This window comes from Trichoderma aggressivum, assembly GCF_033847375.1.
Source record: "Trichoderma aggressivum f. europaeum strain CBS 100526 chromosome Unknown scaffold_040, whole genome shotgun sequence".
In the NCBI taxonomy this organism is placed as follows: Eukaryota; Fungi; Ascomycota; class Sordariomycetes; order Hypocreales; family Hypocreaceae; genus Trichoderma; species Trichoderma aggressivum.
In genome coordinates this window covers 298,363-316,303 of record NW_026946406.1, presented here as the reverse complement: position 1 = coordinate 316,303, position 17,941 = coordinate 298,363, and the positions used below count along the sequence as shown (strand labels likewise).

Sequence of the window (17,941 nt, the reverse complement as noted above, 5' to 3'; positions counted from 1 at the left end):
CATATCTGTAGTATTAACTTTCATTTATTCTCTCACGTCTTCTGTCAAACTCGTCGTTAAGCTGCTGCAGAATAAGAACAAACCCTCCAGCGGCTTCACTCCCCCCTTGACGCCCAACAGACGCACTTGATCCCCCCTCCGCAGCCCCAGCCATCCCGCATGCAACAGTAAATGCCGTTCATTGCCAGAATGAGAAAATGCTCGGATCCGCTTCCATGTAGCGAACCGAAGATATTCAACTGCGTTGGTGTTGAACGTGTTCATCTGAGGGCGTCGCCTCTCCGATATCGGCCTCGGCGAAGTATAAAGTACTCCGCGCCGTGAGGCTGAAGAGGAGAGCATGTAAGAGCCCCCGAATCTCCAAGATCCCAGGCGGCCAAAAAGTATATCTCATCTTTGGTCAGCACCATCAGCCTTGGCCTAGATCTAGAGCATCATCGCATGTTATCCCCGTCTTTATCTCCTCCGTTCGTCTCCCACTCGCTGCTTCACACGCTTCGTACACTGCAAAACCGCCATCATGTCCAAGACTGAAGGCGCCACTTACACGCATGGCCACCATGCCTCTGTTCTTCGTTCTCACACATGGCGCACTGCGGCCAACTCGGCAGCCTATATCCTGCCCTATCTCAAGCCGGACATGAAGATTCTCGACGTTGGCTGTGGCCCCGGAACAATCACCGTTGATCTGGCTGCCAACCATGTGCCGCAGGGCCACATCACGGGGCTGGAGAATGCTGCCGGAGTGCTGGTGCAAGCTCGCGACCTAGCCAAGGAGAAGGGCGTGACAAACGTAGATTTCGTCGAGGGCGACGCCAATGCTCTCGAGTATGCAGACGACACGTTCGACGTCGTCCTCTGCCACCAAGTGCTCCAACACGTCAAGGATCCGGTGGGCATCCTGCGGGAGATGCGCCGAGTGGCCAAGACGAGCGGCATCGTCGCCGCCAGAGAGTCCGACTTTGGAGGCTTCATCTGGTACCCCGAAGTCGACGGCATGGACGACTGGCTGGCGTTTTACTCGGACAACGCGCGATCCAACGGCGGCGAGCCCGATGCCGGCCGCCGCCTCCATACCTGGGCCAAGCAGGCGGGCTTCTCGCCTGCAGCCATCATCAACGGCTCGAGCACCTGGTGCTACAGCACGGAGACGGAGATTGCCTGGTGGAGCGGACTGTGGGCAGAGAGGACGGTGGCCTCGTCGTTTGCGAAGACGGCGATTGAGAACGGCACGGGCACCAAGGAGAGGCTGGACAAGGCGGCTGAGGCGTGGAAGCGCTGGGGCAAGGAGGAGGAGGCGTGGTTTTCGGTTTTGCACGGAGAGATTATATGCCGCAAGTGAGAAAGTGATATTTATATGAGTTGATGAGACGGGAATGGATGAAATGACGACATCTGCCCTTGCATAAGTAGGCGGTGATATGCTGCACATAACGGGAGAGAATATGCCCGTATATAAGTTGATCGGACAGAACGGCTATAGTAATGGATACGAGACGGAATCAATCGAATAAGTGAGATTCATCTCTTCCTGGTGGTGAGGACGCTGGAAGTGATGAAAGAATGGAGTAGTAGCAGCACGAGAAGAATGTGGCCAGCTCACCAGAGGCACTAGATGAATAGATACACATGACACAAGAATAAATCAGCTAATGAAACCCCCCATCTTTTCGTTGCTTTCCCCCGTCTATATATAATGTCATCACCGTGGACATCAGGCAAAGCCACGATAGCCGCTCCCTGAAAAAGAACCCCGTTTGCGCCGCAGCTATAGCAAATAGTACATTTTAACCCTGGTGGCTAGCATTTGAGGGTATTTCATCCACGTCCTGCATGCCACACCCGAACCCGTTTAAGCATCCAAACACACCCAAGTATCCAGGTCACCTCTTAGAGCGTTTACCGTATGTTTTCTGCCGTACCATCTTCCTGTTATCCGATATCATGTCGAAGAGAGTCTTTGGTGGTGCCGCGGTGGGTTGCTCGACTTCTTTCGTCTTTGTGCTCTCCCCCAGCATCTCTCCTGAAAGGCGAGGGCGCCTACCAAGCCGAGGAGAAGGCATGGCAACTGTCTTTGGCTCCGTCAACGTTGAAGTAAGCGGCTGAGCCCAGGTCACTGATGATCGCTTGCGTCTGGTGCCATTTGCTGCTACTGCGTCTCCAAGGTCTTCCACGTTAGGCAATTCATCCTCTTGGGCGTCCCCTTGAGTTTCATCTTGGTCAACAACGTCTTCCATCGTCACGTCATTATTCGTGCGTCGTCTTTTGGCAGCTGGTTCTTCTTCCTCTTCCTGAACTTGCGATTGAACAGGTCGCCCATGCTCCTCCGCTGAATCGTTATTCGCAATCGCCCTTGGAGGCCTGCCATGCTTCTTCTCTGAGGCTGTTACAAGCATATCCTTCACAGACAGAGGCTTGTCTACGGCCGCTGCCTTCGGCCTCCCCCGTTTTCTTACAGGTGTTGCTTCCATATCCTCCCGTGCCGGTGTGGAGGTTGTCTCGCTCACATCCAAATCTTTCGAGACATCGTCCATAGGTGTTGATGGCTCCTGAGGCTCAGCCTGCTGGGCACCCATGCCAAGGCCCGGCTCTACAGTTGCACGAGGCAAATCTGCAGAGAGCAAGGATTCGCTCTTGGGCGGCCTACCTCTGCCTCGTCTCTTCCTAGGTGATGGAGATGGAGAGTCATCCCGTTCTTCCAACGCATCAGCTTGTCGAGATGGTCGACCTCGTCGACCAAAAGGTTGCAAAGCGGGTGATTCGACTGCCTCTGCCTCATCATCGGTCTGCAACATCTCAATTTCTGCTTGCAGTAACGGCACAATACCTTTAGGAGGTCTTCCACGCCTGCCGGATGTAGTCGTCGAGGTTTTGACGCTTGCTTGGGGCTGTAGTCCCTCTAAAGCTGAAGTTGTGATGATCGGCGCTTCATCTACAGCCAGCTGAGCTTCGTTGATGAGCACTTCTGCGGGTGCAGCTTCCATCACATCACTCTTCCTAGGTCTCCCTCTTTTGCTTGAAGCTGATGTTGTGGTTACCGGCGCCTCGACTGAAGACAACTGAAGTTCCTCGGTCGAGGTATGAGTTGCGCTGATAGCAGCACTTTTCGGGGGCCGTCCTCTTTTACTGGGAGCCGCTGTCGCGATTGCCGATGCTTCAACTGCGAGCGGCTCAACTTCTTCGGTGGAGATTTGTACTGAGCTTATCACATCCCTTTTCGCGGGTCGCCCTCTTTTACTTGGGACCGTTGTCGCAGGTGTTGGTGCTTCAACTGCGAGCGGCTCAACTTCCTCGGTAGAAGCTTGTGCTGCGCTGGTCGCATCACTCTTCGGGGGCCGTCCTCTTTTGCTGGGGGCCGTTGTCGCAGTTATCAATGTTTCAACTGCGAGTGGCTCAGTTTCTTCGGTAGAGGCTTGCACTGCGCTCATCGCATCGCTTTTCGGGCGCCGACCTCTTTTACTCGGAGCTGGTGTCGCAGTAACCGATGCTTCAACTGCGAGTGGCTCGGTTTCGTCAATAGAGGCTTGTACTGCGCTCATCGCATCGCTTTGCCGACGCCGCCCTCTTCTGCTAGAAAATCGTGGTGCAATCATCGATGCTTCAACTGCGAATGGCTCAATTTCTTCGGTGGAAACCTGCGCTGCGTCCATCGCATCGCTTTTCCGAGTCCGTCCTCTTCTGCTAGAAGATCGTGGTACAGCGACGACTGGTTCCTGGCCTTCATTGGCAGCGGTATCGCTCTTTCGGGGTCGCCCTCTCCTGCCTGAAGGAGCTCCAGTTTCTGCTACCTCAACTGTGGGCTGCTCAGGTCCTTCGGTGGAAACCTGCGCTGCGTCCATTGTATCACTTTTCCGCTGCCCTCTTCTGCTAGAAGATCGTGGTGCAACCACCGATGCTTCAACTGCGAGTGGCGCAGGTTCTTCGGTGGAAACCAGTGCTGCGCCTGTCATGTCACTCTTTCGGGGCCGTCCTCTTCTGCTAGAAGATCGTGGTACAGCGGCGACTGCTTCCTGGACCTCATTGGCAGCGGTATCGCTCTTTCGAGGCCGCCCTCTCTTGTTCGAAGACGAAGACGCTCCAGTTTCTGCTAGCTCAACTGTGGGTTGCTCAGGTTCTTCGATGGAAGCCTGTGTTGCGCCTGTCATGTCGCTCTTTCGGGGTCGCCCTCTTTTGCTCGAGGTTCGTACTGGAGCCGCATTAGTAGAGGATACAAGAGTCGCTGCTACCTCCTGGTCTGCTGTGGTAGAAGCTTGTGCTGAATCCAACACATCGCTCTTTCGGGCCCTCCCTCTTCTGCCAGACGGTACTTCAGTTCGTCTTGTTTTAGTGATAGGCGGCTGAGTTGGGCCGGGAGAGGTTTGCGTGGCAGCATCTACCATGTTGCTCTTACGGGGTGTTGTTGCGGTTGGTGTTTCGGCGGCAGACAATTCGAGGGCGATTGCGGACAGTTGTGCTGCGTTGACCATGCTGTTCTTCCGAGACCGCCCTCGTTTTCCTGCGGCAGGTGCCGCTTCAAGAGTCAGCTCGACTTCCGTCGCTTTCGGTGGTCGTCCAGGTCTTCGCTTTGCCGGCGTCGGTGCTGCTGCCGTTGCCGGCTCCGAAATATCGCTTCTGCGTGGCCTTCCACGCCTTCTCCCGATCGGCATTTCCTCAGCTCTGTTGAGATCAGCGCCATCAGTGACAGCTGATTCCACCTCTTCATTTTCGGCACGGGTATCTTTTTCGGGTACAGCTGTCTGAACGGCTGTAGGCTGCTCGGATGTTAGAGCTGGAGGCGCTTCCGCCGCATCACTCCTCCGCGGGCGCCCTCGTTTTCTCGGTGTTTGCTGAAGTGGCGGCAATTCCTCATCATCGTCTACCGCTGGTCGTTGATCGGACTCCATTATGAGCTGCTGCTGCGCTCCGGTATCCGGCGTGGGTTCCTTCTCGTCCATCTCGTCCATCTCATCGTTTGCTGATTCTCCACCCTCGTCTCCTTCGGTTTCTTTTCCTTCATCTTCTTTCCTGTCTCCTTTTTCTTCCAACGTTTCTCCTTCTTCATCTTGTACTCTTTCTCCTTCTTCAACTTTTTTCCGTTCTCCGTTGTTGTCGTTGTCTTCTACCCTCTCTCCTCTTTCGTTCTCTTCCAACTCTCTCCCTTCGTTCTCTTCTCTTTCTCCTCCACCTTCTTCCCAATCCTCCACCTCGTCGTCCCTCGTCATAGGGGTGTCTTCAAGCTCCTCATCAACATGCTGATCTTCCGTCTCCATCGTTGGCTCTTTCTCTTGCTCTTCGTAATCAGGCGTCTCTACACTAACAGAACGGGACTCTGATTGGGGTGGCGTGAGCTGAGGTGCATGTGATTGAAGCGCTTGCAGATTCACGACCTCTTCAGTTGGCGTCCCTGCGTATGAGCGACTCAAAACTCCGTTCACCACGCGGCTAGCCGTCATGGCGGCACTCATCTCGATCCCATGAGAATATGAGCTTTGATAAGTAACATCCATTTCTGCAGCCACGTTGAGTGTGGAGCGGAAAGATTCAGGCGCATACTGCTCTCGAGAGAGCATAGTCGGTTCATCGATTGCATGCACATGACTTGCTTCGTGCTCCCGAGCTTCTGGCTCAAAGTCGTACCCCGATGCGGCGCTTTCCTCCAACATCTGCACGCCGCGGTCATGGTCATCCATCAGGCCTCGAAATGATTCTGCCGGCTCCGTCGGGAGGGTGGTTGAGTACTGAGACTGAGGCGACGATCGACTCTCGCTGTACATGTAATCGGTCACCACGCCGGGCTCATTCACCTCCAAGCCCACGCCCACGCCCATGCCCACGCCATCTCCATACTCGTAGCCCGACTTGGACTGCAGCACCTGGGTGGCCAGGCTCGCAATCGTGGCGGCATCTTCGTTGTCCAGGTCGTCAGTGGTCTGCCAGTAGTCCCTGAGAGGCGTGTCTTCGTCCATGGGGTTGAAGTCCATCATGTAAGTGTAGCGGGGGAAATCATGGCCCCTGGACATTGGGAACAAGGTGCAGCCGTCATAAAGACAGCGGTTGCGATGGTGAGAGCTGCAGCAGACGCTGGCGGCAGACGACAAAGGCACGGAGATGCATGCGCCTGGCCCTGAGACATGGAGCTGCCCTTGAGCTGTGTTTGTGTTTGAGTGTGAATGCGAATGTGAGTGTGAACGCGTGTTTAGATGATACGGGGCCAAAAGGAAAGGGAGACGCGCTGATTTGGTGAGCGGGTCACGTGATGCGCAAATGACGTCGGGGCCCTTTAATTCCAATAGCCTCGAGTCGCCGTTACTTTGGCAAAGCTCTGCTGTTTGTGTGAATCCCCTCTTCTGGGCGCCATTGGGTCAGTCACTTGCTGGCCATTTCATGCCGGGCGTTAATTTTCGATCTACGCAACCATGCCAGGGCTCATTTTGGCGAGGCTGGCGGGGTTGCCGAGGCTGCAGGTAAGCCCTGCCCTAGCTTGCTCAGCTGCTTGCAACAATCCAAACTGGTATCATTCATTCTCTCAACTACGAAGCACTAATAAACAAATAAATGATGGGATCGCGAGCTCGCTAAATACCAAACTACAAGAAGAAGAAGAAGATGTGACAAAAGCTGCTTCACCACGGTGGCAGCGACTAGGTGAAAATCTCAGCCGCATACCGCGTCTTCTCAAAGCGCTTGAACCATTCCTGCGGCGTGAATTCCTTCTGGGCATCCATCGGCCCAGTTGTGTACACCAGATTCGCTACCAAATCCTTGACTTGCGAGGCCATTCTTACACTTCCGCAGACATAAATCTTTGCTCCAGCATTCCACAGCTGGACGAACGCATCTTTCTCCGCCTGGATACTATCCTGGACGTATCCTTTCCTCGTGTTGGACTTGGAACCCACGTCTTCTCTGCTGTAGGCACGGAACACGCGAACGACTCCTGACGATTCAAAAGCGTCAAGCTCGCTGCGATACAAATCATCATGCGACGATCTACATCCGAAAAACAAAGCGGCTGGTGCAAGCTGAACTCCGTTTTGCTGCTGATACGCTCGCTCTTGGATGAATCCCCTAAACGGTGCAAGGCCGGCCCCTGCTGCAATCATGATGGTTGGTGCTTTGGACAAGTCGGCGGGCATCTGGAAAATTCCCTTGACTGGGCGTGTGGCCACGTGGATCAGATCCCCTGGCGTTACACCGGCGAGATGATTAGAGGCCACTCCGAGAAAACGCTCAGAGCCGGGCGTGGTCGCTGGCTCATCCAGCACTGAAAGAGTCAAGGTGGCACGAGTCGAGTTCCAGGATGGCGAGGACGAAATAGAGTATGTACGTAGGCGGAGGGATGGCAAAAGGGTCAAATAGGTACCAAAGCCGATGGGAATCTCTGGAAACCTCTCCAGCAGATCGAGCAGGGAGGTTTTCTTTTCTTGAATGTCCTCAAGGTAAGAGGTGTTTGCAAGGCTGTCGAGGGCCTTCTTGGTCGCTTCGTCCTCAGCCGCGGCCGCGAGGACTCGAATATCCTACATATAGTTAGCATCAATTGCCTTGAGGGGATGACTCGATTGATCAACAAAAGAGAAAAGGAAAAGCAACTTACCCTCGGGGTCGCCGGCTGAGCCAGCTCAAAGAAAGAACTCAGCAGCTCGTGTGCCGTCATGGCCGTCTCGACGGGTATGCGAACAGATTCATTTCCAGATGCCCGCACGATAGTGTCCCACGTCAAGTGAAAACGCGATAGCACACGCTTGACGTCCCTCATTGGATTTACGGGCAGCACAAGAAGATGGTCGCCAGGATGATATGACGCCCCTGAGGGGAGCTGTATCTCGATGTGCACCTTCTTGCCAATGGCAGAGGGCGTCGTCAGGCTCCGCGATTCCATGACCGTTGCCTCTACAAGCTGGGAATATTGTTGCAGCTGGCGCGGCTCGGAAAACTCGACTTTAAGCAGCGAGTTGATCAACTGGCCTTCTCCATCGCTGTCCACCTTTCCATCTTTCTGAGAAATAGCTGGCCAAACGGAGTCGGCAGTCCATTTTTCGAGTTCCACAAAGAGATCCATCACCGCCGAGTCTGCTAGACCTCGATCTGCAAATCGTTCAGCACCGGCCTTTTGCAGAAGATCGTCGATGAGGATGGGAATTCGTTGAAATGTTGCAACCCAGTCGCGATGTCCACAGCCAAAAACCGCGTACGAGACGCCTTTCAAAGAGTCCTTTTCAGCTGTGTTTAGCCAGTCAAAGAATTCCTCGGCGTTGTCCGACGGCAAACCATCATAGGACGCGGCAAGAATGATGACTGGCTCTGATTTGGGGAGGCTGTCACGGGCTGCGTTCAAGGGTGCAATCTTCCGAGCATGGAAGCCGTGGAGAGTGGCATCAGACGCCAGCCTGTATGCCAAAGCCTCACATGTGCCACTGTTGGATCCATAGAGAATCGTAAGCGGCTTCTTGTCACCTCCGGCGGCCTGTGCTGAGATGACGGAGCTGGAGGGAGTAGAGCTCGTCTTGACGTTGACTGAACCCAGTGACTGCAATTCACGCTGAAATTCCGTGGCAGTGCCGCCACGCCTGAGCTTAGCCCTCATGCGAAAGTCGTCTGGCTTGACTGTCAGAGTTTCTTTAATCTTGAGCTTATATCCAGGATCCGCCATCTCAAATGTAAAGTTCTGCAGCAGCATGGCCACAATCAAAAGTGCCTCTTGGGTTGCAAAGGCTCTACCTATGCATCCCCTCATTCCATTGCCGAACGGTTTCCAGGAATTGGGCGGCAGCTTATTGAAATTCTCGTCCAGCATTCTCTCCGGCTTGAAGTCGGCAGCGTCCTCGCCGTAAACGGCCTTGTCTTGATGGACCATGTGAAGCAGAACCCCGATGGGAACGTTGGCTGGGATGAGATACTTTCCACCAATGATCTCGTCTTTGTCGGCGCTCAAGATGAAGCCAGGAGCTGTGGGTTGAAGACGGAGCGTCTCCTTGAGAACGGCGTTGAGATATGGCAGTTTGGAAAGGTGCTCGACCGCGATTGGGGCGCCTTGGCTGACTTGGTCAACCTCTTGGCGCGCCTTTTCCATCGTCTGCGGATTTGCCAGCAGGTAGTACAAAGCAAACGATAAAAGTCCCGAAGTAGTCTCGTGGCCAGCGATGAGGAACGTGAGCATGTTGTCAATGATGGAATCGTCAGAGAGGCCCTCGCCAGTCTTGGGGTCACGGCCCCCCAGGAGCGCCGCCAACAGGTCGTGGGAGTCTGTGTCCGTCTGGGCCTTTCGTTTCTCAATGATGTCTCGACACAGTTTTCTCATCAAGGCCGTATCCTTCTCGTACCGGCGCCAAGACCTCTTTCGGAAGGATTGGATAAAGCCTGGCAAGGCCGCTTGAACACTGGCTTCTTTCAACGTTCTCGCCATGCTGTCGACAAAGGGGTGCAGGACTGATCCGTTGTGGAAGCTGTTGAATCTGAAGCCCATGGTGCACAGCGCAAGCGTATCGAGGGTGAGTCGAGTGAAATCGGCTGTGACATCGATCACGTACTCTTCGCCATAGCGAGCCCTGTTTCCCACCCGGTCAGCGCAACCAAAACGAATACAGCATCAAGTCCAGGAAGGGCCAACCATTTCAAGCACAGTTGCTGAGCGAGATCCTTCATTTCTGGAAACATTTCACGAATCTTGATCGTGCCGAAAACCGGCATCAGGATCCTGTGAGCGATTTCCCAATTGCGCTCCTCGTTCCTCGCGGTGAACAGCGCGTCGTGGACGACATAGCGTAGCTTCTCCAGCTCTGCTGTTACGATTTTGTGGAACCTTGACTCGTCGCAAAGCTCATTCAACAGCTCAATGCTCGACACGAAGATGTTGAGCTCGCTGCCGAATGTGAGCTGGCAGATGGGGCCCAATGGCTCAATCAGCTCTATCAATGAGAACAACGGCGAATCGAGATCGATATTGTGTAGATTGCCAATCACCGGAAGGCCTTATTTAGCAAGTCCATGTCAGTATTTTTCTACCCACTCCATCCTCAAGCAATGAATTGACAGCACTCACCTTTGGGCTTTGGGATCTCGACCAAATTCTGGTCCTTGACGGACTTCATCTTGCCTTGGCTAACACGTTTCGACATTGGCTCAATCGGCTTCTTCATGCCGTTTTGTCCCCCATCATGGCCTCCCAACTTCGTCTTGAGTGTTTTTATATATCCCATCTTCTCTGATGATGAAGCAGTCCCAACATGGATACGGAGCTGGATGGTTCCTCCGTGGACTCCGCGACATCCTTAAAGCTACAGACGAGATGAAGTGCAAGTCAAGGGGTGAAATCTGACCGCTGTCTCCGGCCAGGCCAATACGAAGTAGAGTTTCTATCCCCAAAGACCCATGCTTCGTCATCAGCACTTGTTTTCAGCCACACGTCTATGGGATCGAACTACGCCTTTGCCAACAGCGGATAGAGCTGACGCCAACCACGCGATTCACCCACTCGGCGCAAGTTGTCATTAGTGGAACCCGCGGATTCCGCCCGAAACGAACCAATCTGACCGCGAACCATTGAGTGATGTGTAAGATGCAGATATGCCAAGGATGATGGCGGTAAGATGATCCAAACTGTTCACGGAATCGCAGCTTTTCGGAGGATTGGGCCTAGAGATCCTTCACCTCGGTAGGGCTGTTTGAAAAGCCGCGCCCGCGGATACCGTTGCCGGATAATCAAAGGTAGCACCACGCGCTTCCTGGATTGCGGCGGCGCCTCGTAATCTTGTGTACAGACACGATGCATAGGTATGTAGGATGCCGTCTTGGATACTTTCGTATATAACATTCAATCTGTTCTGAGATATAATACTCGAGCAAAAGGTGCTGCCAAGGTCAGTATCTACAGTGGGGAGTCAAAAGTCACGACTTGACCAAAAAATGCCATATTAAATCCACTAAATTTAAAAATTTTAACTTAAAATAAACTACCTTTTACTTAGTAAAAAGTTCTAAAACTTTAATCTATTATTTATTATATAATAAAATATATATATTAGAATTTTCTCTATTCTTTTATTAAATATTTATAAAGTTATTTAATATTAAAGTTTAAGTTATATATGTAATTTTTCTTATAGTAAATAAACTAAATTTATGGCGGGGTAAATAAATTTATGGCGGGGTAAATAAATTTATGGCGGGGTAAATACACTATAATAACAGTGGATAGACCGCTATAAAGCGCTATAATTATAGTGTATAAGAAAAGAAAATTTATACTACACTTTATATTTTTATTTAAAATACTTAGAAAAATAATTATTAATTAAAAATGTTATAATTATATAACGTAAATAAATAAATGTTTAATACGTAATTTTTTAAATAGGTTATAATATAAGTTTGTGGATCTTGTTATAGTTAAAATGTGTGAGTTTTGTTAAAATTAGGTGTATTTTTGAGTCGAGTCGTGACTTTTGAAGTGGGACTGTAGTAGGCACTGTGCCGCTTTAATACGAATATTCATGCGTATCGAGCTCCTTCTAAAGTTGCGCGCCCTCTTACATCTGATGTCAGACTGTGCCTATTAGTAGCAGCATCTCAAAGCCAGTATGGCATTTGCTGATAGCGATTTGGCTTTATCAGGCCCATCTCAGTCTCCAGAGTCGGCATGTGGAAAGATTGGATGAGGTTTGAGTAGTCATCAGCTTCACACCAAGGACCTGTTTATCATTCAAATTTCTCAAAAGCCAAGAAGAGTAGACCTCTGTCTTTGGTTGCGCATTCGAAGGAACTTGACCCAAAGAAACAAATCCTCATCAATTTGATGAGTATATTCGCAGCAATGGAGAGTGTTGAGAGCGTGGCTGCAGATACCCTAGAGGACGTGCATGAATTCATGCGGCTAGATGGTACATGTATACACAGACAGTTGTTCTCCCACGTCACTTACCAGATATTGTCCTTTTTTCCCCTTTAGATACGATAGAGGGATAGATGCCTTCTTTTCCTTCTCTGGTCTTGTGCCGCATTATGCTGAACCACTTTGTTACTCCAAAGAGCCTCCCACTAAAGCGGCAGATACCTCCATCGCATCTACGAGAGTCAATAGCCACAACCCAGAGTCCATCAGGTCACATGTTTAAACATGACCATTTTGCCGTTCAATCGCCATCAGAAAGTCCATCCTCCATCTCCAAAGAAATGTCCGTCGACGGCGTAGCATCTCCAGCGGACAGTCCACGGCGAAAGCAATGTCCGCTTAATCGCCGCCACGAGCCCAACGCCCGAGCAATGGCTATATAAAAGTCCTGAATAGAGAGTTTTCCCATCATCAAATATCCTAGAAATCAACATCTTCTATCAGCAGGCAATGCTTATCCAAATGTTGACCCTCCAATCGTTTCTGGTCGCAATCGCGGCACTGGGTTCCGGCTCACTTGCGCAAACGGACCAGACACTGCTAGGACCGTCTTTCGAACCACCAGCTCATCTTTCAACTCGAGCAGTAATTCGAGAGGCTGTTTTCAATATTGAAAAGTCACTGAGCCACGCCATTCGCACCGGAGAAAGCCAGTATGGCAACTTCGACAGCAGCACGACGTCGTTTTCCCTGACTGCCGGTTCGCAGCAAGAGTCTGCCCCGATCATGGACTTCCATCACACATCTGGCTTCCTCAATGCATCTGCTGGAAGCACGTCAAAGTTGACAGCCGATACAGTCTATCGAATCGGCAGCGTGTCAAAAGTGTTCACCGTTTACGCTCTGCTCCTGAACAATGGCATCAGCTACTGGGATCGCCCCGTCACCGATTTTGTACCAGAGCTACGCCAAGCTGTTCAGCGCCCGTCACACAAGTCGTCGGTTATCGATTCTGTTCAATGGGACCAAGTCACGGTTGGGGCTCTTACATCGCAGCTCTCTGGTATGGGAAGAGATTGTACGTTCTCCGCTTTCACTTTCATCACAGTTGGCACTCTTACAAGGCGAATGGCAGATAATTCGGGAGACTTGTCGGTTCAAGATTTCCCTGCGACAGAGGCCGGACTGCCCAATCTTCCTCCCCAAGACATTCCTACTTGTGGCATAAATGATGGCCAACTACCATGTCTTCGCAAAGGTAAGAGGATGCACTGACTGTGGCTACATACTAAGATCGAGGGTCTAGAATATTTTGAAGGTCTTATCCAAAGACATCCTGTTTTCCCATCATACGCCAAAGCCATGTATTCCAACGCAGCTTACAGGATTCTCGCATACGTAGTCGAAGAAATTACCGGCAGGTCGTACGACGAAGTAGTCATGAAGGGTATTTTTCAGCCTCTAGGCATGAAGCATTCGAGCCCGCTGCCTCCATCTCGCAAGGGGGCTGGAGTGATTCCTGATGGAGACGCGGGATGGGGCAGGATTTATGGCGACGAGGTTGCGTGAGTCAAACAAGCGTTGTCGGAAGAGGATATTGTTCACAGCTGGAGTTCAGTTCAGTTACTGATTCCAACACATCTTATAGCACAGGCGGTCTCCTTTCTTCGACAAACGACTTGGTAGAATTCGGGCGCGCCATATTTGCCAACAAGCAACTGAATCCCATGGAGACACTTCGCTGGATGAAGCCCGCCTCCTCGACATCTTCCCAGTCCGTCTCCGTCGGTGCGCCATGGGAAATCGTACGAACTCGGAGCGGCATCACGACCGGCCGCATTGTCGATCTCTATACTAAATCTGGTAGCGTCGGCGCCTACAACTCCTTGCTTATCCTCATACCCGACTATCAAGTCACCTTGGCCATTCTCGCCGCCGGGCCTGACAGTGCTACAGCATTGCAAGTTGCCACCGAGATGGCGATTCAAACACTTGTCCCCGCACTGGAGAAGGCTGCGAAAGCAGAGTCATGTCACAAGCATTGCGGAAACTACGCACCGTCAGGCTTCGAGAAGAATTCATCCCTCGTCCTTACGGTCGACGATGGACCTGGTCTGTTACTCAAAGAGTGGATTCACCAGGGCCACGACATCATTGCCGCCGGACAAGCTTACGCGAACGCTACACGCGGCGGTCGTATCAATGCTGTGAGACTGTTTCCTACAGGTCTGCAGACAGGGAGCGAGGTTGCGTATCGGGCGCTGTTCGAGACGATTCCATACCAATACAGGCCATCGGTCCATATGGTGTTTGACCCGACAGCAGGGATCTGGGGGACGCCGGATCAGCTCATGTACGGGGGGGTTGCGGCAGACGACTTTGTGTTTCATCTTGACGCCGGGGGAAGTTCAGCTGCGGTTCAGCCGCGCGTGTTGAGAGAGGTCTACAGCAGAGTGTGCGAGTAGACGTTGGGCTTTGGACGGCAAGGATTAAGCACTCGATGAGACTATTCCATTTCCATTCGTGCATTGATAGGAAATTTATGTATGCTACAACCAAATTTGGAAGAGAAGCGTAGCATCCCGATACCCCTACCATCTACCTGGTCGCCGCTTGTTGCCGACGACATGCATGTACCTGGTACTATAGATTGACAGCCCGGCTTTATGAGTTAGGTAGCAGTGGTCGTAGCGAAGTGTCAGGCCAAGAACAAGAATAGCAGTAGTTTGGTTGTTAAGAATACTAAAAGAGAGAACAAAACACCCTTTGTCTGGGGGGTCATTTGTGATATATCAGCTCCCAGGCAAAAGGCCTATATATAGGCGGGAGTGCAAGGGGGGAGGGGGCTGCCATGATGATACCCCCAGCTTCGTATCGAGCAGCGGATACATGTATCTTGCAATCTTGCAGCGGCTCGGATTTATTCTCCGCACTGGGGCCGTCGGAAGGATTCCCAGAGCTTGACAAGCCAGGATTTGGAATTGCAGCGGTTGCTTCTCGAGGCGCGATGTCACAGTTCACTTGGTGCTAGTGCGCTGGAGCATGAGACAGACAGACAGACAGACGTGGTGATGAAGCAGAAGCAGAAGCAGAAGCAGAAGCAGAAGCAGAAGCAGGGCGAAAGGCAAAGACCCATGCCATGGAATCACCATCACCCTTCTAGCATCATGCCGTCCAAACTCATATGAGTATACAAGTCACGGTTGTTATCTTGCCTGTTACGGAGTAGTCGACGCTTTGTTCTAGAGGGGAGCACAGCACAGCACAGCACGGACTTGGAGGAGACGTGGCTTGAGACTTGTAATGCCTTGACACGTCGTCCACCTTGCATCCGCGCCCCAGGAACAATCCAAGTCTCACAGGAACTCTATCGTGAGCGGAGCGGGCAACGTGGGAGAACAGCAAGCAAACATGGCGCCACCCAATAATAGCAGCCCCCGAGGACGACATGGAGATGCTCGGACGAGTCCATCCATCATCATCCAGTCCGTCTCTACGTGTTCGCGCTTGTCTGTCTACTGCGCGTATATACGAGTACCACGGCCAGCAGACGAGAGACATTTCGTTCGAAACGAAAGAAACCAGCCACTGCAGCACTAATGCTCGCAGGTAGACACACGACAAGGAACGTGCAATGCGGAAATTGCTGGAAAGGGACTGGTTGGGACGCGGCTGAGTGCATCCCCGGACGGACTCTAACCGCAGCGACAGGGGGGGAGGCTCTCCATGTTGCGAGGCACTTCCGCGGGATGCTTCATTCATGACTGTATCCTTTTTTCTCTCTTGGCTTCTGCTTCTATCTCTAGATGTTTTGTTTTATTTATTTGTTTACTTGATTCATTTCCATTCCTTTGCTATGGTACAAGTACAATTGTTGCCCATGCATCCGGCCCTCATCCGGTCAGCTTGTTCTTTTTTTTCCTTCTTCCCGCTTCGCTTCGTTTCCGAGCCATGCACGCACATGCAGCCTTGGAGGGGAAAGAAACCAACAACCGCGTCCAATAACAAGACCTTGTTCGGCCGATTGATACCTACCAGACCTCACGCCATGTCACTTATCATAAAGCAGGGGAAAAAAAGCAAAGAGGGCTGCAAATCATGCCAGGGATGGCCGGTAAGACATCCCAATGGCCCTGGCGTTTCTGACTTGGCAATGAATCCTGCGGAGTCAAAAAAGAGGGAAAAAAGAAAAGAAAAGAAAAGAAGCAACCTTGAAAGCAGTTTGCCGCAGACCAGACCGGTCGGATGCATGCATTATGCTTAACAGCACATTGTTAATACTTGTGCTTCTCAGATCGGGGTCGCGATGCGATACACGTAACAACAAAAAAAATTGAATTAAAAAATAAAAATTAAAAAATAAAAAAGAAGACAGATCTGTTGCCGCCGATTCAAAGTTGCATCTTCCCCGGGCTGGCCTCGAATCCCTGACAAGCAAGCGGCTGCTCCAATCGGACGGCTTCAAAGGGAGATGAGGAACCCGTTCTCGTGCATAGCAAAGCAAGGCTACATGTACATGTGCGGATGGCCGCGTTCAACTACGAGTGCGAGTGCGAGCATGTCTGGGACTGAGGAAGAAGAGAAGAGAGAGAGAAGAGAAGAGAGAGAGAAGAGAGAGAGAGAGAGAGAGAGAGAGAGTCGTGGGCTAGCATCCATCCGTCTGCGTCTGTCTTGTTTCCACACAGCTCCGCAGCCTCTGCCAATCGTGAGGCTGCCGGCTGGGCCATCTTGCCTCCCCCTTACATACGTGTTATGGGACCTTGCCGGTGTGGCTGTTTTCTTCTCCCGCCTTCTCTTCCCATTGAGCCTCCATCGACTGGCTCACAAGCACAAGCACAAGCTCAAGCACCCCCAGCTTGTCTTGTGAGACCTGCCCGTTAATGTACATGTATGTATGCAGGGAGGCTTCCACGCCAACCGGATAGGGTTCCGGACAGCCCCCAACGCCCACTCTCTTGCTTCTCTTGCTGCTGCTGCTGCTGCTGCTGCTACTTTACAAAGTTCATCTACTGTCAAGAGAGACAGCACAGACAGGCAGACAGGCAGACGCGGCAATGCTTCGTGCGTCTTCCGGGAGTTTTCGTGCTCACCTTGGGATCCATCCCCATCCCCGGGATCGACGAGAGACAGGCTCCCGGCTTGCCCACATGGTTACACCAGGCATGGGGTATGGAGCTATGGACATGTACATGTATGTATGCATCTGCTGGCTGATCCATCGGGGGGCCAGCTCTGCGGCCCCTCTGACGGACGGCCGAACGAGGGACCTTGGGGAGTTTGGTCGAATGGAAGTTGGCGATGCTCTATCAATGCCCTGTTGAGACGCTTGTCTTGTTTCCTCCATCGCAAACCAAACTCGTATTCAAACGCAACCTACCCAGGTCATATGCAGGCGCCTGGTGCTGAAGCGAAGACGGGAAACAACTAAACTCACTCCAACCAAAAGCTGCAAAGGCACAAGGGCAAGAGGAAGAAGAGCTGGAGGCAACATGCATGAAGAGCCACTTTCAGAAGAGAAAAGTAAAAAGCAAACCGAAATAGACCATTCTGTCATGCTGCATCCATCTTGTGCTGTTGTTTTTCCCCTCTCTCTCGTCTCCCCTATTTTTTTCCCTCCTTCTCCCCTCTTCCTTCTCTCCAGTCCCACGTATTCACTCCCTATTGCCGGCGTTTGGAATTTGTGCGGTCCTCTCAAACTTGGGACGAAAACGCCCATTCACCCACCTGGGCCCAGCTACATGTATTCACAAGTGCCTGACAATGCCCCGGTTTCCCCAGAGTGAATGATTTGTGAATTTCCTCTTTTCCTCTCTCTCTCTCTCTCAAACACCCGCCTCGTCTATTTAATTCCCACACATCCCTCCCCCCCGGCGTTTGCGTTTTCTTCCTTGCAACTCTCTTTCCGCTTGACAGCATTCATCAGCGTGCATATTTTGTATTTGCTTCATCTTGATCCCCCTTCGCTGCCTTTTGGCTTGTTGTTTTTTTTTTTTTTTTTTGGCTCTTTGTCACTAAAAACGTTTGTGCTTCCTCTCCTCTCTCGCAGCTCCGTTTGCCATTTCTGCATCATTCACTGAAGCCGCTTTCTGGAGCCTTCTAGGGTTCAAAATAGACCTGGTGATAGACCCTCATGAA

The 17,941-nt window shown here is 51.8% G+C and overlaps 4 protein-coding genes across 4 annotated transcripts; 2 read left to right on the top strand and 2 right to left on the bottom strand.

Moving 5' to 3' along the window:
• Positions 1-520: 520 nt before the first annotated feature.
• Triagg1_8361 (uncharacterized protein) lies at positions 521-1,342 on the top strand (the record flags this gene model as incomplete). Its single annotated transcript, XM_062903199.1, has 1 exon — positions 521-1,342. The coding sequence occupies one exon, from the start codon at positions 521-523 to the stop codon at positions 1,340-1,342; it is 822 nt and encodes a 273-aa protein (XP_062752771.1).
• A 541-nt stretch (positions 1,343-1,883) lies between these two features.
• Positions 1,884-5,963, bottom strand: Triagg1_8360 (uncharacterized protein; the record flags this gene model as incomplete). Its single annotated transcript, XM_062903198.1, has 1 exon — positions 1,884-5,963. One exon carries the CDS (start codon positions 5,961-5,963, stop codon positions 1,884-1,886), a length of 4,080 nt encoding a protein of 1,359 aa, XP_062752770.1.
• Positions 5,964-6,620: 657 nt separating this feature from the next.
• Triagg1_8359 (uncharacterized protein) lies at positions 6,621-10,519 on the bottom strand (the record flags this gene model as incomplete). Its single annotated transcript, XM_062903197.1, has 5 exons — positions 6,621-7,496; positions 7,574-9,524; positions 9,587-9,947; positions 10,019-10,180; positions 10,501-10,519. The coding sequence occupies 5 exons, from the start codon at positions 10,517-10,519 to the stop codon at positions 6,621-6,623; spliced, it is 3,369 nt and encodes a 1,122-aa protein (XP_062752769.1).
• Positions 10,520-12,316: 1,797 nt separating this feature from the next.
• Triagg1_8358 (uncharacterized protein) lies at positions 12,317-14,271 on the top strand (the record flags this gene model as incomplete). The annotated part of the gene is made up of 3 exons (XM_062903196.1): positions 12,317-13,064; positions 13,113-13,371; positions 13,455-14,271. The coding sequence occupies 3 exons, from the start codon at positions 12,317-12,319 to the stop codon at positions 14,269-14,271; spliced, it is 1,824 nt and encodes a 607-aa protein (XP_062752768.1).
• Between the last annotated feature and the right edge of the window lie 3,670 nt (positions 14,272-17,941).